The 22,901-nt window shown below is 39.2% G+C and overlaps 1 protein-coding gene and 1 non-coding gene across 19 annotated transcripts in view; both read left to right on the forward strand.

Moving 5' to 3' along the window:
• Window positions 1-22,901, forward strand: part of PPFIBP1 (PPFIA binding protein 1) — a 195,949-nt gene that overhangs the window by 171,125 nt on the left and 1,923 nt on the right. For 14 of the 18 annotated variants that reach the window (XM_043441025.1, XM_043441017.1, XM_043441022.1 and 11 more), the window contains 16 exons: window positions 2,734-2,849; window positions 3,648-3,695; window positions 4,948-5,008; window positions 5,336-5,365; window positions 7,887-8,058; window positions 8,539-8,571; window positions 10,703-10,853; window positions 11,114-11,242; window positions 13,316-13,466; window positions 14,397-14,508; window positions 14,660-14,748; window positions 18,382-18,504; window positions 19,545-19,670; window positions 20,296-20,484; window positions 21,646-21,825; window positions 22,772-22,837. In XM_043441025.1, coding sequence (XP_043296960.1) covers window positions 2,734-2,849; window positions 3,648-3,695; window positions 4,948-5,008; window positions 5,336-5,365; window positions 7,887-8,058; window positions 8,539-8,571; window positions 10,703-10,853; window positions 11,114-11,242; window positions 13,316-13,466; window positions 14,397-14,508; window positions 14,660-14,748; window positions 18,382-18,504; window positions 19,545-19,670; window positions 20,296-20,484; window positions 21,646-21,825; window positions 22,772-22,837 — 1,776 coding nt within the window. The remainder of the gene's footprint in view (window positions 1-2,733; window positions 2,850-3,647; window positions 3,696-4,947; window positions 5,009-5,335; window positions 5,366-7,886; window positions 8,059-8,538; window positions 8,572-10,702; window positions 10,854-11,113; window positions 11,243-13,315; window positions 13,467-14,396; window positions 14,509-14,659; window positions 14,749-18,381; window positions 18,505-19,544; window positions 19,671-20,295; window positions 20,485-21,645; window positions 21,826-22,771; window positions 22,838-22,901) is intronic. The other 4 variants (XM_043441028.1, XM_043441033.1, XM_043441034.1 and 1 more) reach the window with 2 other exon arrangements.
• Window positions 2,869-2,940, forward strand: TRNAC-GCA. Its single transcript has one exon. It is a non-coding gene; the product is annotated as a tRNA-Cys (tRNA).

Below are 22,901 nucleotides of genomic sequence, written 5' to 3' on the forward strand. Positions count from 1 at the left end.
AAGTTGATAAGAGAGTATATCTTAGAAGTCCTCATCATGAGGGAAAAACTTTTTCTTCACCTATCTATATGAGGTAGTAAATGTTAATTTAATTAACTATGGCAATCATATAACAGTGTATGTAAGTCAAGTCATTATCCTGTACACCTAAAACTTTCACAGTGGCTATGTCAGTTGTTGTTGTTCAGTTGCCAAGTCGTGTCCAAGTCTTTTCAATCCTGTGACTTGCAGCACACCAGGCTTCCCTGTCCTTTACTATCTCCCAGAGTTTGCTCAAACTCACGTCCATTGAGTCAATGATGCCATCCAATTATCTCATCCTCTGCTGCCCCCTTCTCCTCCCACCCTCAATCCTTCCCAGCATCAGGGTCTTTTCCAGTGAGTTGGCTCTTCACATCAGGTGGCCAAAGTATTGGAGCATCAAGTTCAGCATCAGTTCTTCCAGTGAACATTCAGGGCTGATTTCGTTTAGGATTTACTGGTTTGATCTTGCAGTCCAAGGGATTCTCAAGAGACTTCTCCAGCACCACAATCGAAAACATCAATTCTTTGGTACACAGCCTTTTTTCTGGTTCCACTCTCACATCTGCACATAACTACTGGAAAAAGCATAGCTTTGACTATCTAGACCTTTGTTGGTGAAGTGATATCTCTGGTTTTTAATACACTGTCTAGGTTTGTCATAGCTTTTTTTCCAATAAAACTGAAAGGGAAAAAAACCTAAGGAATTAGTTAAGGAATAAGAATTATCTTAGAGGGAAAAATTCTCTAGTTGTTAAATATTTACACTAAAAGAAAAAATACTGTATGATGGCCACAGCATGTGCTCTATTTGTTGAGAGCAGGTGCTGTTCCATATGGGACATACCTGGATAACCTCATATCTTTACCAAAAAGAAAAAGTCTTCACTATGTGAATTGCAGTTTAATGACAGATAATAAGTTTGGAACAAGAATGATTTTAGGATGATTGAAGATGTTCAGCCACATTTTTAAAGAAAAGTCAGGAGGGCAATTTGAGGTTGGAGTGAAAGCCCTAAATTTTGAAAGAAATCTAGAAAATGGGTCAGTTTGCTAGTGTAGCTATTTTTCCCAAGGAAGGAACCCAAGGAAGTGAGTGCACATCAGAAAATGGGTATGGTGGTTAAATAAATTGCCCAGAATGAATCATAAAGATTCAAACTGAAAAAAGTGATAGTGAAGTAATCGCCTATTTTATAATAATACGACTTGTTAAGGAACAGAATTCAGCTGGGTAAATTTTAAAGATCTGTTAGCTTTATTCAGTGATTCATGAATCCAGCAGCATCCCATCAACTGTTATAGGCAGAGTGGAGCAGAAAAGGGAAGTCTTACTTGGCATGCGCTGTTTGGTTAATGCAGGTTTATTCCCTTACATAGAATAGAGGTCTTGGGCCCCAGCCAGGTAACTTGTGCTGAACCGGAAGTGCTGACTGGTTGACCTAGTCCTTCCTTTTCTTGGAAAGCTGAGCATAGGAAATATAGTTACGTCCAGGCTTGCTAATATAGGGCTTAGCATGAGTGACTCCATCTTGTGCCCAATCTTTAACAGACTTTGCATTTTATAACTTTTTCTAGTATCACAGGATGGGACTGCCACTCAGTAACTGAAACAAATCTCACAAAGCTGTTTTCATTGCTTATTTAAGTAAGTGAGTTTGTTGGTTGGTCAAGGACATTGGGCTTTCAGTGGCAGGAGTGAGTTGCATCAGTTGTGTGTGGTTGTGAAGGTGAGGCTGTTGTTGACTGGTTGACACTCAGAAGTGTGTTCCTGGTGTGGGTCCCTACCTGATTAACTTACTCCCAGAAGCCAAGAGCTGTCTTGGATTGGCTGACTTTCAAAAGTGAGTTCATTGAGGCAAGTTTTTTTCATTTTTTACTGGAATTTTTTTTTTAAGTGCTTCATTTATTACTTCATGGTGTGGCTCACAATCTAACTGCTCTCTGGTTGTCAGAAATTACTGAAAACCAGTGTTTAGAAAGCCTTTCACAAAATCCATCCTTAGGATATACAAAGCATTTGGGGGGATAAAATGTATTATGCTTTTTTGTTGTTTTTGCTATAATATTGTTACTACTAAGCTTCGTGTTTTAAGTAGTGTTGCCACAAAATCTATTATAATTTGTTTTAATGACACTTTTCATCAGTTCTGTTAACTGAAGTTAGTTAACCTGTGCACATACAGAATAATTAACTACCATATTAAACTAATGGTAGCAATTAAAGTGCAAATAGTGCTTTGTTTACAAAACTCTTTAACCAAATTTCATCTACAATCATTGCAACCCTGTAAGGTAGGCATTGATGTTGTCATTTTACAGGGGAGAAAATGAATGTACAGTTAACTTACCTAAGGTCAAATTCACTTAGTCAGGTGTGTCAGGGTCAAGATGTCAGTCAGGACTTAACATGGTTAGGATTTTCTGTTAACTTTCTTAATGGTATTTATTATGTCTTCTTCTCAATATTCAGTGTCTTCTTCAAAAGCGTGTTCAAAAATTACCTTCTTCTGAATGTTTCCTCTGATTACCGCGTCTGGATGTTTATGTCCTAAAACCATTTTATCAATATAAGGATAGAGTTCTAAACACAGGTGTATGAAATTTTAGCAGTAGACCACTTAATTGTCTTATTTTTCTCTTTGTTACTCTGTGCATTATATTCTGTTTGTTTGATGGATTGATTTGAGGTTTTTTATTATTACATTACAGTTCAACACAAGCATCTTGCAAGTTTCAATCCCTTCATTATTGCCAGCATCTAAAGGCTTGGAAACTTCTGAAAAAGCAAAATTGCCTTCTAAGCCAGAGACTCCATTTGAGGAGAGGTATGTCATTTATTGGGCTTCCCTGGTGGCTCAGATGGTAAAGCATCTGCCTGCAATGCAGGAGACCCGGGTTCGATCCCTGGGTTGGGAAGATCCCCTGGAGAAGGAAATGGCAACCCACTCCAGCCTCTTGCCTGAAAAATTCCATGAACTGAGGCGCCTGGTAGGCTACAGTCCATGGGGTCGCAAAGAGTCGGACACAACTGAGTGACTTAAAAAAAAAAAGTAATCTATGACCTAATGCTGCAATATGAATACTCAGAAAAGTAGATCCGCCAAAAGCAGGAGTGGGCTGCATTTATTTACAGACATGATCTTTAACCCAGAGAAGCAAGAAACAGTAAGACACTGGCCAGGGAGCCCCACAGCAGTTCTCTATTATTAAAATAAGAGGTGTGAAGCAGGAAGTAACTGGAGGTTCGGCTGGGGAAGTATGCTGATCAGGTTAGAGAGGGAACTTGGCTTGTATATCCTAGGTCCCAGGTGGTCATCAAAGGACTGCAAGGAGAATAGCAACAGTCGTGTTCCTGAGGCTGTTTGGAAGATGTTGTCAAGGAGCCAGGATGAGGATCCGATAGCCTCTCCCTAGGCAAATAGAATGTGGGGGGAATATGTTCCCAAATTAATTGCCTAATCTTCCAATTAGACTAAATAAAATTAAGTAGAATATCAGAAGAGAGAGAAGTAACTGTTCTTACACAATTTTTTGTTATTGACAGTTTTGTTCACTTGGAATATATATGGTCTTTTTTTTTCTTCATGAAACTCATCAAAAATTTTTTTTTTACAATATTTTAGTGATGGAATTGGTTCTGCTGCTGAAGCTCAACTGTGTGATAGTCTTGCGTAAGTTCTGTTTTATCAAATGTGAAAAATATGTTTGCTGCTTGGGACACAAAAAGTGTCTGTTACACTAACAATGACTAGTGTTAGAAGCAGGTGTCCCTGAGGCCTGCATGAGTGAATGCAGCCGTAATGACCGGAGCGGGTGGGGGTGGGGGTTGTAAAGAAACAAATAAATACTTGCTCTTTTACCATTATTTCATGCCACCTTTCTGCTGATCTTGAGCCTTCCTTCATCAGTTTTCATGTGAAGTTCAGTGCTTTAAATTTCATTTTTGTACTGACCTGTATTTTGAGTATGTCTGTTAGAAAAGCATCACAGCGGCTGGTAAGGCTGCCATGGTATTTTGTACTTTCAGATTACTAAGCTGACCTAATGGCTACATTTATCCAAGTTAAAGTCTGGATGAAATTAGAAAAACATTTTCAGAGCTATACTCAAAGATGAGATCTTTTTTCTCCATTATCTTTTTCTTTATTTGGTAGTTGACATTTCTAGCAACTTATTTACACATAAATACATGAGAAATGCCTTTTAAAAGTTTGTTAGTATATTCCATTATCCTGTATCTTACAGCAAAGTTATTTATTTGCTCTTGTTTTTAAACTGGTCAGATATTCCTGCCTTCAGTTTCTGAGTAACGACAGCTGCGTATAATTGAATGCAACTTATGAGAAGAGCAAGACTTTCCCAGGTGTTCACACTGTCACTGTGCCTTTACTAAGGTTTTAAACGAGTTATTATCGCAACAGGGATTCCTCTATTATGCTTGATTAGGACTGGAAAATAAAGTGCTTTGCCAGACTCAGAAAACTGACTCCTTTGTGAACTGAAAAGTAATACTTTTTCATCCTTTATTTTCATTAGAAGGATTAATATAAAAAGTACACGACCATTGTAAAAGTTCCTGGTGTAAATGTGTATATGCAAAGGATGCACCACTAGCCTGTGGAAAACACTGGTTTATTTTCGAATATTGACATCACAGGATAGTCCTAAGTGTTTTTCCAGCCATTCTAACGTGCGCAAGACAGTTAAAGTTATTGGCGGGACAGTTAACCACCCCTGCTTTTAAAAGAACTAAACATTGTAATTTAGTTAAGTACATAAATGACTGTCTGAATCCTGATTTTCTTTTATTACCAGGACTCCATTCACATGCAATTTTAGTTTCTTTCCAAGGCATTCTACTTAGAAGCAGTGGCACCAGAGCCACTTACTATTAATCATAATTATTATTGTTATTATTTTTAGAACTTCAAGTTTGCAGAAGTCTAGCAGCCTGGGCAATCTGAAGAAAGAGTCATCAGACGGGGTTGGTCCTGTGTTTTTTCTGTCTGTTACCCTGAGGCGAAATATTTAGGGATCTTCATCTTGTCCCATTTGTGGTTTCAGTAATGGAAAAGTATTAGATACTGCAGTTAATGATAAATATTAAGGAATATGAGTGTAAAGGATTGAAAGTAGTACATAAAGTCAAATGTGGAGACATTAATAAAGTATTGTAGAAATTAAGTGAAGATGAGATTTTGTAGCCCTGAAATAGATGTAAATTTATTTTAATTTGTTGAATTATATGTGAGAAATTCTAAATAGATTAATTCCTATAACAATATTTAACTACTGTTGTTGTTTTGAACAGGAAAAGGAGTCTATTCCAAAGCCTTCAGAAGTAAGTTTTATGTCCAGATTACAATGTAGAAATGTTTGAGAGTTCTAATACATACATCAAACTTCTTAATACATAATGCATAAGATTGCTTAATATATAAAACATAAGACTACTTAAATGTCTCCAATAAAGTAAAATTCTAAGAACCTGCAAAACATGCCAAGTGAATGAAGCTCAACACAAAAGGTCACATATTATATGATCCCATTTATGTAAAATACCAGAATAGGTAAATCCATAGAGATAGAACACAAATTTGTGGTTGTCAGGGGTGGAGGAGAGAGGATGGGGAGAAACTGCATAGTGAATAAGGGGTTTACTTTAGAATGATGGAAATGTTTTAGAACTAGGTAGAGGTGTTGGTTCCACAACACTATGAATGTGCTAAATGCCACTACATTTGCTCCCTTTAAAATAGTTACTTTTGACTTTGCTGGTCCAGTGATTGAGACTCCGCACTTCCAATGCCGGAGTCATGGGTTTGATCCCTGGTTGGGGAACCAAGATCCCACAAGCCATGTGGCACAGCCAAAAATTAAAATAGTTACTTTAATGTTATATGACGTTCACGTCAATAAGAACAAAATAAAAGCGAAGCTCCAAACTCTTGGTTATGCTACTTGATGACAGTAACAACCAAACCTGGGTTTCCTTACACTTCACAAAAAGCCCTTCTTAGAAAGATCACCAGCTGTTTGTATTATATAACCAGTGTCTGTCCACAGCAGACATTCTGGTATTTTAAAGGCATCGTCAGCATGGGTTCTGGCTCTTCTTTCTTCTCTTTTTCAAATGTTGACCTTGCACAGGTCACAGTCTGGTAAGCACACTCTCTCCAGATGCAGTCTCTCACTGTTGGCTCTCACTGCCTTGAGTCACGAGTGGGTGTAACTAACAAAGCACAGAAAGTGGATCCAGTCACAATTCATGTCACTGTTCTTTTTGTCTTGCTAATTCAGTAAGTGGTGTGAAATGACGTTGACATAGGGCATTGAGATATTGATAAGAGAATCACTGGATTGTGCCATCGGTACATGTTTGGTTACTATGAATGGTAGAAATGTCGAGAAAAATATCCACCTTAAAAGCTTGTTGCTCCTTGCCCTTCTCTCTATTTCTGCAGAAAAGAGAGAGGACAAGAGATGTTCAAGAAATGAGAACATGCAGACAAAAGAATCCTTGGATAATACTAAAAACAGTATAATTACCAATTTAAATAACCAGAAAGCTCAAAATTAAGTTACAGGCAGACCTCGGAGGTATTGTATGTTCAGACCCAGGCCACCACAATAAAGCAAATATTGCAATAAAGTGAGTCACACAAGCGTTTTGGTTTCCCAGTGCATATAAAAGCTATATTTACACTATACTACCATAATCTATTACATCTGCAGTGGCATGATATGAACAAAAACCATGTACATACCTTCATTAAAAGGTGCTGGAAAATGCTAACCGTGATCTGAGCCTTCAGCAGGCTGTCACCTTTTTACAATAGTAACATCAAAGGTCACCAATCACAGATTTCCGTAACAAATATAATATTAACGGAAAAGTTTGAAAGATTGTGAGAATTACCAAAATGTGTCACGGGGACACAAAGTGAACACATGCTGTTGGAAAAATAGCTCTAATGCAGGGCTGCCACACACTTGCAGTTTGTTAAAAACACAATATCGGCAAGGCACAATAAAGGGAGATGCAATAAAATGAGGTATACCTGTATTTAAAGTCACAGTTAAAATTCTTGATAAGGATTTTGAAATATTGTGAGGATCTCAAGTGGCTTCTGAATCAATCAAGATAAATTTAATTTCAGTGTATTTCATTTTACTGGTTAATCATATTTGAATGTATCACAGTCATTGAAAACCAGTGATCCATGTTTAGTAACTTGCAGGTGAGATATGACTATAACCCAAAATCCCATTTCAAAATTATATATCTTAAATAGTTGCTGCTTGTGGTTTCATTTTATCATTAATTCTTTGAGAGGAAATATTTAAAATAAGTGGAGTAGAAATAACTGGAGTTCTTATACTGCTGGTATAGAAGGTCAGGACTAATGTCTACTTTATAGAATAATTACATTATATTGGGATTTTATTGTTGTAGTTATAAAGACTGTGAACTATATCATAACCAGGTCTTTGTCATGATTATTAGGAAAGTAGGAAATCTGCTGCTACTCCAGTGATGTAATGTTTTATCTCTGTGTCTTTGAGGAAATGAGGCAATTAAATTAAAATAAAATTTGAGAATGTCTATATCTATCCTAAATACTTAAAGCCCTAAACACATGGATTAAGATTGGTGATGACCATGTTTTTGTTGTTGTTCCTTAAGTAAAAATCAGAATTGACTTTTTAAACTCCTAACAGGACATTTGACATTCATAATGAATGTGTTGGTTCAGTTATCCTTTTTTAGCTAAAATCACGTGTGTAGTATTTAGTACTGCTATGCACCAGTAATTATGCATGTTCATGCTGAGTCACATTCATCACTACTTCTCTCTCAGGATAAAGCTCCAGTAGAGAGCAGTCCCTTTGGGACCCTCCCTCCCAAAGCTCCAGGACATGATGCCTCCGGGGATGACAATCCCTTTGGCACTCGGAAAGCCAGATCTTCCTTTGGTCGTGGTTTTTTTAAAATTAAAAGTAACAAGAGGACAGCAAGCGCGCCAAACTTGGGTATGTGTGGCCAAAATGCCATTTCCTTAATTCTTCCAGAGTCAGGAAAAGATCAGTCTCTTCCCTTATTCATCTATTTGTACATTTCTTTTTCTCAGAAATGAAGGTGAATGACTTGGGGGGAAAAGTTAACAAAAAATGCTTCCACAGGCTTAATTCAGAGGTAAAGATAGCTTGGTGTGGGCTCTCTCACTCTGCTCCCAGTTCTGGGTGTAAACTTAGAGGAAAAACCAAAACCCCTGGCTCTCTCTGACATCACTACAAACAGCTTCCCATCTGCTCTGAAAGCGGATAGATTCACCCCATGTTGACACCTCCAGCAGAGTCTGTGTGTAGCATCGGAAGCGCAGTGTGGCGCCCGCCCTCCCTCTCACTGTGCATTTTGTGAGTAGGACTTTGATCTGTGTTTCATTTTGTCATTCCCCTGTGTTCTCTCCATTGCGCTGCGTGTGATTGTGTGCGTTGTTGGGATTTCTGAAGATCGTAAACGAAGTGCCAGTGCACCCACCTTAGGTACCGTACCCCTGCATGCCTGCCTTCGCCAGCGCTGTGCTCCCGACTGAGCTAACCCCTGCTCTTGGCATCTTGATCTCTAGACAGCGAGCTGGCAGCATCCCAACATGGAGTCCTCTACTCCAGAGTGCTCCTTCCACCTTCCGCTCACCAGGACTCTCTGTAGAGCCTCCGCTTCTGAGCCTAAATGCTGCTGTAACCCATGCTAATGGCACCTTGCAAGCAGCTCTGTGAGGACCAAATGTGCCCAGCGGCCGGCAAAGTGCAGGGCAGGAGTGTCCTGGCGTCATAAATCCAGCTCCTTCACCCCAAAGTACACCACATCACTCTAACTCCCAGGGCCTTGCAGCTCCTCCTCGTTGGTAATGTTTCCCCAGACTCCAGAAAGACATGTTTTTAGCTGAACAGGTCTGTGGAAGACACCAAAAATGATCATTTTAGACTGACTTCTCTTAGAGGAACATCCTTCTGACATATTGATTTGAAGATGGAGGTGACATTTAGTTACAGCAATATCTAAGGAGTCGCCACCAAAGCGATTTTAGGAGAGGGAAAGCTGTTTTCCTTTTTAAAGAATACAGTGGTAGGGAGGTTATCCTCAAAATAAATAAAAACACAATGCTTTTAAAATGAGGGGGAGCTGAGCAGCATTTTCAGAGACCCCAGTACCTCTATCATGGCTATAGGCTTTGAATGGATAGATTACATTGGATTTTCCCAATAGGTCCTATTACCTTGTGTAGGTATCCACATATTAATATGGGTCAACAAAAGTGACTTCTTTCTCTTCATAGCCTTAAATGTCCAGCATATACACAGGGTGAATGAAAATGATCTATCCAGACAACTGTTCTCAAATGTGTTTGCATCTTTCTTAGGAGAAATGTATTGTTGCTGAGAGGCCAATCAATGCTGCTTACCATAACCTATAGTCACAGCTCTGCTTCATAGACAAGTCAGCCTCTGCAACTTTTAGATCTTGCTGAAACACTGTCCCTGTGATTTTTGTACAACTTTTACTTTGCTCTGTAAAAGTGCATATTCTCACATGGAGGAATCAGCATCCTTGTGTTTTTTAGTGTGAGATCGACAGCTAAACAAATGAGGAGAGTTGATGCTGGGAAGTCTGAGGATAGCAGATTTGGATGTTATTCTTTTAAGGCAAAATCAACAGGCACTAGTTTCATATCAAAAGAAAAAAAATTTTAATAAAAAACAAGAAAAATTTATGACTATCCAACTCGTTCTTTTCTCAGTTCCTGGAACATAACAGGTGATAATTAAGAATAAATTTCTTAAATAAAGGATTCCTAGAACTTGGTAACCAATTTAATGTAAATGCCAAAGGGGAGAAGGGAATGAAAAGAAAATGACAAAGAGGTTGGACTGGAGTAACAGGGAGAAAATTGCCTGGTATTAATGAAATATGAAATAAGAAAATGTAAAAGAAGACTCTCAGGAAAATTGGATGGATTTGTTAAGTCCCAGGTACTCTTAGGACACCAAATTGGGAATATCCACTGACATTCAGATACTGAAGCTGGGGAGAGAGATTATCAGGCTCAGAGATTCTGATAACCCGTTGCTTTGTTCATGAAATGAGCAAAGCCATCATTTCATGCTGAGCATAGAGTGGGTGAGTCTGTCAAAAGATCCTGCAGAAGGAACCCAGGAGAGAATCTTGGAGTGAAAGAGGAAGAGAAAACAGCAGTACAGCAAAGAAACTTTCAGATGACAGATCTAGGAACGTGTTGTGTCAGGAAGCCAAAGGAGAGGATGGCTTTGTAGGAAGTAGTCAACAGTACCAAGTACTGCAGTAATTTTGAAAATGATTTCATTATGGATTAAAATCAGTCAAGGAAAGAGTATGGTAATGCTATTTTACCTTTTATCTCAAAGAAGGTGTAATTTCCAAGTTAATAAACTTGATACACAACAAAGTAGATGGTAGAGAAGGATGTAGATTTGTGTTCCATTTTTAATATTTACAGGGTGCTCTTCCTAAGTCACCAGTTTATAGATCAACAGAAGAAGAATTCTTAACAGTTGCTTAAACCGAGGAGGTTAACATCTAGGCATGCTCAGCCCATATTTTAAATTTCATCAAGTATGTATTCTGTTCTTGGAATAGCTGAAACGGAAAAGGAGACACCCGAGCATTTAGATCTGGCTGGTGTATCTTCTCGGCCGAAAAATTCACAGGGAAGTAGTCCCTTCCAGATGTCTCCACCATCTCCAGATTCCAAGAAGAAATCCCGGGGTATTATGAGACTCTTCGGAAAGTAAGTAACAGAGCTTTGTCTTATATGTGGCTCAAATGTAGGGATGATTGGAAAACTGGCTAAAAATGGTTACAAAACTTTAGGGCTTTTGTGATCCTTTTACAGAGGGAAGATTGTGACTTGGGATTCATTAACTCATTGAGTCTCAAAGTTTAAATCCAAATGTCCTTTCTAACCATGCATATATAAGCATCAGTTTAAAATGTTCAAATTAAAGTCAAAGGCGTCTTCAGGTCTAATGTGCTGTGTCTTCTTTACAGACTTAGGAGAAGTCAGTCCACTACATTCAACCCAGATGACATGTCTGAGTCTGAATTCAGAAGAGGAGGGACAAGGGCGACTGCGGGGCCCCGATTGGGTTGGTCTCGTGATTTGGGACAGTCTAACAGGTAGGAACAGCCACGTGCATGGACGTTTGCATCACCTCCCAAGCATCAAGGTCTCGTGAGCATCTGCAGTGTTATTGTTGACCCTGGGCTAGACAGCTGAATCCTTTGCTTACTGCTGTGCCTATGGAAACCTCTGTCATCTCTAGAGCAGTGCCATTTGACTGTGGTTAATGAGGAACTATACAGAAGGTGAGGGCTCTGTGAGCTAGGCGAGTAACCTGAGCTGAAATGTCAGCAACATCTGTACTAGATTGACTTTTGGATTTAAATTTTACATAAAAATAATTATAGGAACTCTAAAGCGTAGCTCTGGAAAGATGGGAAAGTGTAGTAAGAATAGGTTCTACAGACTTGTGGTTGCCAAGGGGAGGAGGAGACGGAAGAGGGATGGAATGGAAGTTTAGGATTAGCGGATGCAGACTATTATATATATGATAGATAAACAACAAGGTCCTATGGTATCGCATAGGGAACCATATTCAAAAGCCTGTAATAAACTGTAATGGAAATGACTATGAAAAAGGATATATATATATATTATATATACATTTATATATCTGAATTACTTTGCTTCACACCAGAAACTAACTCAGCATTGTAACTCAACTATAGTTAAGGGGAAAAGAAAAAGAGAGAATAGGTTCTAGAGATAAACTGCTTGGACCTGATTTCTGACTTCACCACTTCTTGTAAGCTGAGTGACCTTAACCAATTACTTTCATGCTCTCTGCCTCTGTTTCCCATAGTATGAATTAGTACTTACCCCAGAAAGATTATTGTGATGATTGAATGAGTGAATATGCTTTAAGTATCTGGCAAAAAAATAACTGTTCAGTATACATTAACAGGGCTTCCCTGGTGGCTTAGACGGTAAAGAATCTGCCTGCAATGCAGGAGACCACCTGCAGCACAGGAGACCTGGATTTGATCCCTGGGTCAGGAAGATCCTGTGGAGAAGGAAATGACAACCCACTCCTATATTCTTACTTGGGGAATTCCATGGATAGAGGAACCTGGCGGGCTACAGTCCGTGGGGTTGCAAGAATGGGGAATGACTTAGCAACTAAGCCACCAAACATTAACTGTTAATAGATTCTGTGAAAGCACTTTAAAAGACATACATTCTATTGGAATTCACTTTACCAGGACTGTGTAATGTTTTATCTGTTAAGACTCTAAGAACTTTTCCTACACCTTTATCCCAGTTTAGGGCTGGTTTGGAACTGCTACACAGACTCGCTAAACATCAAAGGGTGTGGTTGGCAAACATACAGCACAAGTCATTGATACTAAGTCTTTAAAAAGAGAATAGGCTTGAAACCTTTTACACATGGTCCCTCCCACCCAGGCAGAACGCTGGGCACCAGTTTCATCAAGGAGGAAACTCTCTTTGACCTTCTTCAAACACTGCAGTCTCGTTTGCCATATGTTCTCTTTGTACACAGTAGAGGAACTCTGTGCTGTTCTAAAAAGAAGTTTTCTTGTTCATTGCCACACTTTTTTTCCAAACAAGAATGCTATTTGTAAAAATAGCATAAGAAGCTAGTACAATATTGTAAATCAACTAGATTCCAGATTAAAAATTAATTTAAAAATAGCAAAAGAAAGTAAAGATTTACTTTGACTGCACTTTCTCATACTCAGTAATGGCACATTGCCCTCTTCTCAATGAATACCATGTGGAGAGAAATCGTAGTTCTACTAAAGTTAATTCAAGTTAGACTTGAGTTTCTTTCAGTCTGATCTAGTGTTCTCTGAAGATTCAACCTCTAAACAACATTGGTTGATACTAGTATAACACCTTGATCTGTTTGTTTAACTCAGTCTTCTTCCATAGAACATGGTCTTGTTAAATCATGTTGAATCTTTTGTGGCTTTGTTTGACACAAGGGAGCGTTCATCTCCCTTGTGAGGAAGTATCATTTCCTTCACCAAATACATCCTCAAAATTAGACTTTTCATAGTCAGATGGGAATCTCTGTATCTATTGAACATGCAGTTGTTCCACCCTCATGATAAGTTACAGGATTGGCTTTGAATTGTTTTTTCATATGATTGTTCATTTTCCCATAGTGACTTGGATATGCCATTTGCCAAGTGGACCAAGGATCAGGTTTGCAGTTGGCTGGTGGAACAGGGTTTGGGGTCCTACCTGAATTCTGGCAAGCACTGGATTGCATCTGGCCAGACACTTTTGCAGGCTTCTCAACAAGACCTAGAGAAGGTGAATGCCTCTATTTTGTTTATGCAGTGAAGACAGAGAGAAAATGTGAATATTGGCTTGTTTTATTTTCCAGAAAGGGAAGTGGGTCGGGCTAGTAAGTACTCTGCAAAAAGCTTGAGTTTCTTGCTTTGTGCTTATTTTATCTCGTGGACTTAAAAATGGAGGACCCGGTCTTAATGATTCCTTTGAGACACTTAAGCCACTGGGCATTTTAATGAAAGGATAATTATAGAGCCATAATCCTGAAGTTTCAGTTCATATTCTCAAAACCATTCTGTGGCTTTATCATTGGTCCATCTTCTCAACGTAATATGTGCAATTCAATTGCACTTTGCACAAGGGAGAAAAGCCCTACATTTTATGTCCAGTTATTTAACATTTCTTCCCAATTATTTAACATCTGGTACAAAATAAGAATGGGCTTCCCAGGTGACATTAGTGGTAAAGAACCTGTCTGCTAATGCATGTTAGATATAAGAGATGTGGGCTCGATCCCTGGATTGGGAAGATGCCCTGGAGGAGGGCATGGCAACCCACTCCAGTGTTCTTGCCTGGAGAATCCCATGGACGAAGGACCCTGGTGGGCTATAGTCCATAGGATCGCAAAGAGTCAGACACAACTGAAGCGGCTTAGCACACACGCACAAAGTGAGTAGTAGAATTTGTGTTATGCGTCCTGCAGTTCCAATCTTGCAAAGGAAGGAACCTAGTGGGAACATCTAACATACCACTAAATCAACTGCAGTGGTCTTGGCTTTCCAGGAGCCTTTTATTCAGCAACATTTTATAGCTGGGGTTAGTATTCTGATTTAATGTAATTATTGAGTCTTCAATACTAGCTTGATCTTGGAGGTACTGGCATCCTTTGCCACTGGCCGCCAGCCTATGTTGACAGAGCTGTAATGCCAGTGTTTCTGTTTACTGTTTCAGGAGCTTGGAATCAAGCATTCCCTTCATCGAAAGAAACTCCAACTGGCACTGCAAGCCCTGGGATCTGAAGAAGAAACCAATCATGGAAAGCTGGATTTCAACTGGGTCACTAGTAAGAGGTTTTCAATTCATGAATTGAGTGTGTATAAAAGTATACACACGCACACACACACACACACACACACATATATAGCTGCTCTTTCTTTTTCATCACAAGAACCAATGTTCTGTGGCTCCTTAACGGAACTCATTTCTATCCATAGGATGGTTGGATGATATTGGCCTCCCCCAGTACAAGACCCAGTTTGATGAAGGACGGGTAGATGGTCGAATGCTTCATTACATGACTGTTGTAAGTGACTCACTCCTGGGGTTTGGGGAGGCTAAAGTTGCTTTTCTCTGAAAAACACAGAAATTGAGTAAGCAAAATATAGTGTTTTCACAATGGTTCCACCAGATTTTGAAGGTATTGCTTTAATTTGAGGAGAGGGGCAGGCAGATTTTTCTAAGTTAATGTTGTGGGATTTAGTGAACGTAGTAGGCTTGGGAAATTTTGAAACCCTGACTTAAGCTACATAAAACTTTATATATATTCAACAACGTAGACATTGATGTGTACACTTCTGAATGGGTGTGTTTTATGATATAGAATAACATCCCATAAAAAGATTTAAAAGTGAAAGTAGAGTTTTGCAGCCCTGGCAGTTTCTAAGTGGTACACTCCTATTAGTAGTGACCACTGGAAAAGCTGCCCTTCTGACAGTTCTGCTAGAACTGTCTTTTCCCTTCCCTTCCACTTTTGAGAACTATTTCCTAAAACCCCCTAGCCCTTCTCACTTCAGCCCAGTTCTGCTGGAGTGAAGAGACAGTAGGACTTCACTCGGATTCCTTCCTTACTGTTGTGTATTTCTAGCCTTCTGTCCAATGGATAGAAAAACTTTTCCCTACTTTACAACAGCAGGGAGAGATGGGTTGCAGGAGAACTTATTCTAGACTCCATGGTACTAGGAGTGTCCTGCTTAAGATACTTTTTTTTAAATGGCTTTTTTGTGGTCTAGAATATGGATCCAACTACCACAAGTGTCTTTTTTTTTTTTTTTTTAAGACAGTGGAAACTGTTAAATTAATTTTATTGACTTGGACCTTGCTGTTTATTTGGTGAAAGCTGTTAAAAATTGCTCTAATTACTTTTGAACAAAATTTTAAAATTAAATATGAAAGTCTTATAGTATATTTTTCTCTTAATTTATATAAGAATCATATACCCATATTAACTTTCCATTATTTTTATATAATAGCTTTATTTTTTTAATTGGAATATAATTACTTTACAATTTCTACTGTATTGTAAAGTTTCTACTATATAGTTTCTAGTGTATAACACTGAATCAGCTATAGGTATACAGGCATCCCCTCTGTCTTGAACCTCCCTCTCCCACCCCCATCCTACCCATCTAGGTCATCACAGAGCATTGAGCTGAACTCCTGTATTATATAGCAGCTTCCTGCTAGCTTTCTGTTTTACACATTGCATATATATATATGTGTGTGTGTGTGTTTATATATCGATGATATTCTCTCAATTCAGACAAGTATCTTTTTAAAATAAGTGGAAAGTTTCAAAGAGCTAATTTATTGAGGAATTTTTCAATATCAAAGAAAGTTGGGCTCCAGCTCATTTTCTTCTCCATCACTGAAACAAAAGTTTGAACCATAGTGGGTACATCATGTAAATTACAGGTAAAATAACACCAACGTGTGGTGTGTTGCACGTTTGCTGTGAGCCAGGCACTCTTTGAAACTCTTTACTCGTAATTAATGCTCAGGTCTCAGCAGTACTCGAGGTAACACTCTGTTATCCCCAGCTTTTAGATGAGGAAACAAAAGAACTGAGAAATCGGGTAACTTATCCATGTTGCCACTGTTAGAAAGCAGTGGAAAGTCAGAGTTCATTGGTGGCTGTTGGCCTGCCTGTTTAGGAATGAGGATGTTCAGACTGAGAGCAGTGTGAATGTGAGCTGTGAGAATTTGCTCACCTGAGAATGTGAGCAAATTCAGACTGAAAATCACAAAAGGCAAACATCATTTTCATGTCTATGAAAGAATAAATTGCCTTAGAAGATTTGACTCCAGAAATCCTAAGTGATAAAAGAATCTGTTTGTATACAGTGTCCTGTATTGAATCCTGGGTCAGAAAAAGGGACTAGTAGAAAAAGCGGAGAAGTCTGTGTAAAGCCTGGGTTTAATTGAATTTCATTCTTGTCTGTGTTAATTTCTTAGTTTCGCTGACTCTCATGATTGTGTAGAGCATGGCATGTAGAGTTAACATTAGAGCAAGCTGAGCAGAGGGTGTGTGGGACTCTGTACTATCTTTGGCAACTTTTCTGTGAATCTAAAATCACTTAAAAATGAAGGATTTTTAAAAAAAAATCCTCCCCTCAAAAAAGTGTGTTTTGATTTAAAAGAAAAATGGTCCCTACTTTTAAAATCCCTTAAACTAAAATAATTAACATTTTATTTACACTATAAACATTATGCATTTTGATTTTTCTCTTCAATCTGACAGACTTCAGTTGGTTGAGAATAGCCCATGTGGAAATGTTTTGAATAGGTGTGTCAATCTTAGATTAAAATATGGTAAATGCCCTTTCTGACTTATCATCAAGCTCTGCTTTTAAGGAGTCAGTCTAATGACACAAAGATACACAACTATACTCCAATATAAAGTAAAAGTTACATAAAAAAAAAAAGAACTTAATCTAGAAGAAAGCTCAGGAAATTATTTTTGCTTGGATTTAAGCTGTCTTATCATTTTATGTTTAAAATATCTCTGTAATAGGTTAATTTTTCCCATATAGGATATATGTTCTTGAAGTTATGGTTGCCGGGGAGAAGGATGAGGGGAAAGGACAGTTAGGGACTTTGGGATGGACATGTACACACTGCTGTATTTAAAATGGATAACCAACAAAGACCTACTATATAGCACATGGAATTCTGCTCATTGTTCTGTGGTGGCGGGATAGGAGAGGAGTTTGGGGGAGAATGGATACATGCGTGTGTATGGCTGAGTCCCTTTGTTGTCTACCTGAAATTATCACAACATTGTTAATCGGCTATACCCCAATACAAAATAAAAAGTTTTTTTGTTTTTGTTTGTTTTAAAGAAAAGAAAAGAAATATGTTTTCTGTAAAGTATGCCTAAAGTGGATATTTTCCTTTTTTATTTTCTGGGTGGGTTTGGAAGTAGACTGGTATTTACCTTGACACTGCCTCCCCCCACCACCTTCTTGTAAAATATTTGTTTTGGTGTGTTTGAGAAGTTCCCTATAGCCACAGACTGGTGAAAGTTATTCCTTAAAGGAATTGCTTGGCGACATATGTTGCTACTTATAGCATCTTCATTTCTCTTCTCTCTCTACCTCTCACCAAAAGCTTTGCATTGATTAAGATAACTTTTCCCAAACTGTTCACACTGTCTGCTGGATGAAGCACAGTAATCTAGAACCAGAGATTTCTTGAGGCTGGGGAATGGTATAGCAGGAACAGTCTTCTGATTTCCCTCCAAACTGTGCTATGCTGCAACTCAGAGAACCAGCTCTCAGTCATCAGTGAAGATCACTTGCACCCAGTTATCTGCTTTATCAAATCACGTCAAAGCGGGTCACTTTTCATAGTGGCTTAGCTACTGCTTTTCACATTGCGTGTTTCAGAGCTGTTTGGGCCTAACAGCTCAGTTAAGAAGTCAGCTTCAGTTGGAACAATGTGAATTTTGGTTCTCTTCTACTAATATATTGAGGTCCTGGAGAAAATTTTGTTCAGAACAGGAAAAAGGGTTCTGTTACCAAGTAAAAACTTTGAAAAACCTGACGAGCCCTCGAGGCCCATTGGAGGGGCCCTTCTATTTTTACTTGAGTTTTCTGAGATCTTCCCGAGAAGGTGCTCCTGCTCTAGGCCATCTCAGTTTTTTTGTTTTGTTTTGCAGGATGACTTACTGTCTTTGAAGGTTGTGAGTGTGCTCCACCATCTCAGTATCAAAAGGGCCATCCAGGTCCTAAGGATCAATAACTTTGAGCCAAACTGTCTACGGAGGCGACCCTCTGACGAGGTAGCACCTGAGGCTGAGGTTTCCGCAGCCCCTCCTTTCCATGTGTGTGACAGGCCGGGTAGAGAAACTAAGACCCATTTTTTCTTTCTCGATGCCTACACAGAAGGGAGACTTCTGGCTCCCTCAGAGCCTCACATCCAGCCTCATTTACTGCTTAGGCTTTGTATTTCTGTATTCCTTCCTTTGGGCTTCTCAGGTGGCTCAATCAGTAAAGAATCTTCCGGCAGTGCAGGAGACCCAGGTTCAATCCCTGGGTTGGGAAGATCCCCTAGAGGAGGAAATGGCAACCCACTCCAATACTCTTGCCTGGAGAATTCCATGGACAGAGGGGCCTGGTGGGCTACAATTCATGGGGTCGCAAAGAGCTGGCCACAACTGAGCACACACGCATTCCTTCCTTTCCCCCACGGTGGTTCTGCCTGGGTAACTGAACTGTGTTTTAGATGTACTTCCTCCTTTCTTGGGTACATTTTATTTTTCTGCCTCTTTAAGCCACAAAGTGAAGTATCACTATGAAGACTTCCTTTCATAGAACACTGCTTTACTAGTGTGTAAAAAACTTAAAACTCTGGGACATAGATTCATTAAAAGAGAGTTCAAGTTAGCAAACAACCTTTTTACCTTTACGCTAAACTCCTCTCCATGAGGCAGGTTCTTTACTTTTTTTTTTTTTACTTTATTAAAATACTGAGTTTATTTCACATTATATTCTTATCTCCTCACCATCTCCATTTGTCTGGCATACATACTTAAAACCTGGAGTTCCATCTTTACAAACTAAATTGGCATTTTGGATAACACATTGTTATCCAACGTTTATCAGATACGACAGAGAAAGTTCTCACTCTTATAAAAAGAACAGCTAGATATCAGCTGTTGCAGAAATGAATTAAGACGGAAAATTTTAACAAAATGTTTAAACTGTTTTCTTAAAGAGGCTTCCTCCCCTGAGGCAGGCTCTGTAGAATTGGCAGGCAGGTTTAATATTTGGAATCCTGTAGTCAGTGACTAAAGCTCTGGGTGGTTGTTTGTCCCCATAGAACAGCATCACCCCATCAGAAGTTCAGCAGTGGACCAATCATCGAGTGATGGAGTGGCTGCGCTCTGTGGACCTGGCTGAATATGCCCCCAACCTCAGAGGCAGTGGTGTCCATGGTGGGCTCATGGTAAAACTGCTTTCATTTAAAACTGACTCCTTATCATTTTGTTTCCATTAGTCTAATGAGTAGGAGATTATCAGTTGATTGTCATAATCCTGAAGTCACCTAACTGAACCTTTCTGCACCATTTCTAGTGAATCTTTACTTTCAGAAGATTCTTCCCCGTATTTTAAAATTAATATCACCATATAATCTGAACTGAATTTAAACTGATTTCTCTTTTACTGTCTTCACTAATGTTGGATAACGTCTGGCCATCGTCTTGCATACGATCCTGTTTTAAAACGCCTGGAAAAAATAAATAAATAAAATAAAACCCCTGAAGGGATACTGCATTGCTGCACCTAGATGTTGCATGAGGAGTTGGTTCCCAAAGGTGCCACTGCAGAGGTAGAAGCCCCAACTTTGTAATGCTTGGGTGTCAGGACCAGCCCTTCTTCTCACTAGTAGCTTAAGCAAAACAAAGTAAAGGTGCTTAAATTGAAGATCAAAGTCCACAGTTTGTCTGTCCTTACCAGGCTATCCAGAGAGTCATTGGAGATAACTAAATGAAAGAGCTTTGCAGACTATAAAGCACGATCCAGGCATATGTGATCCATGGTGCCTTCAACAATCTTAATTTTTCCTGTAGGTTCTAGAACCTCGTTTTAATGTAGAAACAATGGCTCAGTTACTGAACATCCCACCAAGTAAGACCCTGTTGCGAAGACATCTGGCCACTCACTTCAACCTTCTGATCGGTGCGGAGGCCCAGCACCAGAAGCGGGACGCCATGGAGTTACCAGATTACGTGCTTCTGACTGCGACCGCCAAAGTGAAGGTTGGTTCAAGCTCCTACCATTTTATAATTGCCTATAGCAAAGACTCAGTCTTGGCTGTTACCTGGCTATCCCATTTTCTTAGGTTTTCTAAGTTTTGTGGATGAGCTGAAGGTAAATGATTCTTTAGAGTAATTAGGAAAATGCATTTTTGAAGGCTTCCTTCTGGAGGGATCTATGCTCAAATTATTTATTTTATTGGAGTTAATAGGAGTAAACAACATGATATTGGCGTCTACCATTGATTTTTTTGCCAATGGGGAAAGTTCATGTCTTGGGCCCCATATTGATTGCTGTTATCCTATGGATAAATCAAGCATAAGAGGAGGATTTTTTTTTCTCATAAATAACCAGACTTGCAAGTTAGGAAAGGATACTCAAGCAATGATTCAAGGTGAACCAGCACAGAGTAGATATCTTCAGATTTACCTGGATTCATGGATCACACCAAGTTCAGATCACTTTTTGTTTTTTAAATCACTCTTCTGTGAACTCTTCTGAGTCTGTTATATCAACTAAGTTAATGTGAAGATAGGGTTTATCAGTTCCTCCACAAAACCCTTTTAAAAGAAAAACAAAACCAGTCCCCACACCCACTCAGTACGTCTCTTTAGCTCCCTTTCTCCCTTAAAAAATGTGTCAGATTTGAAACCTCTGAGTCTGTTCTGTATAAATTCTCAACATCAGCATCTCCTTTAAATACAGTCTCAGGTACTATCCAGTGAAAAGATGGATTTTTTTCTTCTCTCAAAGTTTTCTCCCAGAAAATGAGGGCTGCTTTTAGCAGTTACTGGTATGGATAATCATAGCCTCACTCAAAAAGAAAATACAGTAATGACTCTTTCCTCTTTTTGACCTTGCAAAATTGGATTCAGCCCTGAGGAATCTCATTGCATTAAGGTCAACCACAATTAAGGCTCTTGGCTTTTCACAGTGACTACCCAGCTAGTGATGTGAGTAAGGAGAACAAGCTTAACTTTCTGAGATCCATAATGAGGATCGTTTATTATATTGGGGTGTTACTCACATGCCTGAGATGTCTTTGTCAATCACCGGATTGCTCTTCTTGGTGGTGTGAATACTTAGCTTATTTGTGTTACTGGTCATTTGTCATGTGAGTTTTATCAAGTCCCTGGTTGTTTTTGTTTGCTTTTCTTTTAAAGCCAAAGAAGCTTACCTTCAGCAATTTTGGGAACCTGAGAAAGAAGAAACAGGAAGATGGGGAGGAATATGTTTGTCCGATGGAGTTGGGACAGGCATCAGGAGGGACATCTAAGAAAGGATTTAAGCCTGGTTTGGATGTACGCCTGTATGATGAGGATGACCTGGACCGATTAGAGCAGGTAAACGTAACACCATAGGCCTGTTTCAAAGTTCTTTCAGTATTTAAACACTAAATGAAAAGTTTGTGTGCTGTTACTAACTAAAGATGTTTTCCACAAATACCTAATAATAACGATAATAGTAAGATAATAGCAAGCCCTTACAGATTGTTTACCACAGTTCAGGTGGCTCAGACGGTAAAGCGTCTGCCTGCAATGCAGGAGACCCGGGTTCGATCCCTGGGTTGGGAAGATCCCCTGGAAAAGGAAGTGGCAACCCACTCCAATATTCTTGCCTGGAAAATTCTGTGTATTGAGGAGCCTGGTGGGCTACAATCCACGGGGTCGCAAAGAGTCGGACACGACTGAGTGGATTTGCTTTGGTTTGCTTTTACAGATTGTTTGCTACATCCCAGGTACTATCCTAAGCATATAACATGTATTAATGTTCAGGGCATCCTAAAATACAGGGAGCATTGTTATTCCCATTTTAGAGATAAGGAAACTGAAGCACAGAATGGTTAAGTAACTTAAGACAGAAGAGCTGGTAGAATTGCTGGGATTCCAGCCTGCCAGGCTGGCTTCAAAGCGTGTACTATTTACCTATGTTATGCCTATCTCAGTATTAAGGAAGTCTACATACTAGAACAAGTCAGGAATGGACACCGCATACTCCTTAGCCTTTTCAGTATCAGGTCATGGATCTGAGTATTGCTTTCAAATGAATATTTTTTGGTGCCATTGTCAACATCAGAGCTTTGGGCTCAATGTGCCAGCGAAGCGTTTTTCTTCTCATTTTTAACATCCAGTTGCAGTCGTAGGAGGAGATGGCGTCAGAAGTGTTCTGTTGCTCCCACCCCATTCAGTGCCACTTGCCACTGTTTCTTCTTAGACTTGTGTCCATTTTGCTGCATTTTTCTTGAAATTGTGCAAATGCGTCTGTCATGTCATGGTGTGTTCATTGCAGATGGAAGACTCAGAAGGGACAGTGAGACAGATAGGTGCATTCTCTGAGGGCATCAACAACCTAACTGTAAGTTGTAAAACGAATTTCAAATGTTCTAAAAATCAGCTTGACAGTCACCCCAAAGGGGACT

The sequence above is a fragment of the Cervus canadensis genome, chromosome 21 (assembly GCF_019320065.1).
Source record: "Cervus canadensis isolate Bull #8, Minnesota chromosome 21, ASM1932006v1, whole genome shotgun sequence".
Classification (NCBI taxonomy): Eukaryota; Metazoa; Chordata; class Mammalia; order Artiodactyla; family Cervidae; genus Cervus; species Cervus canadensis.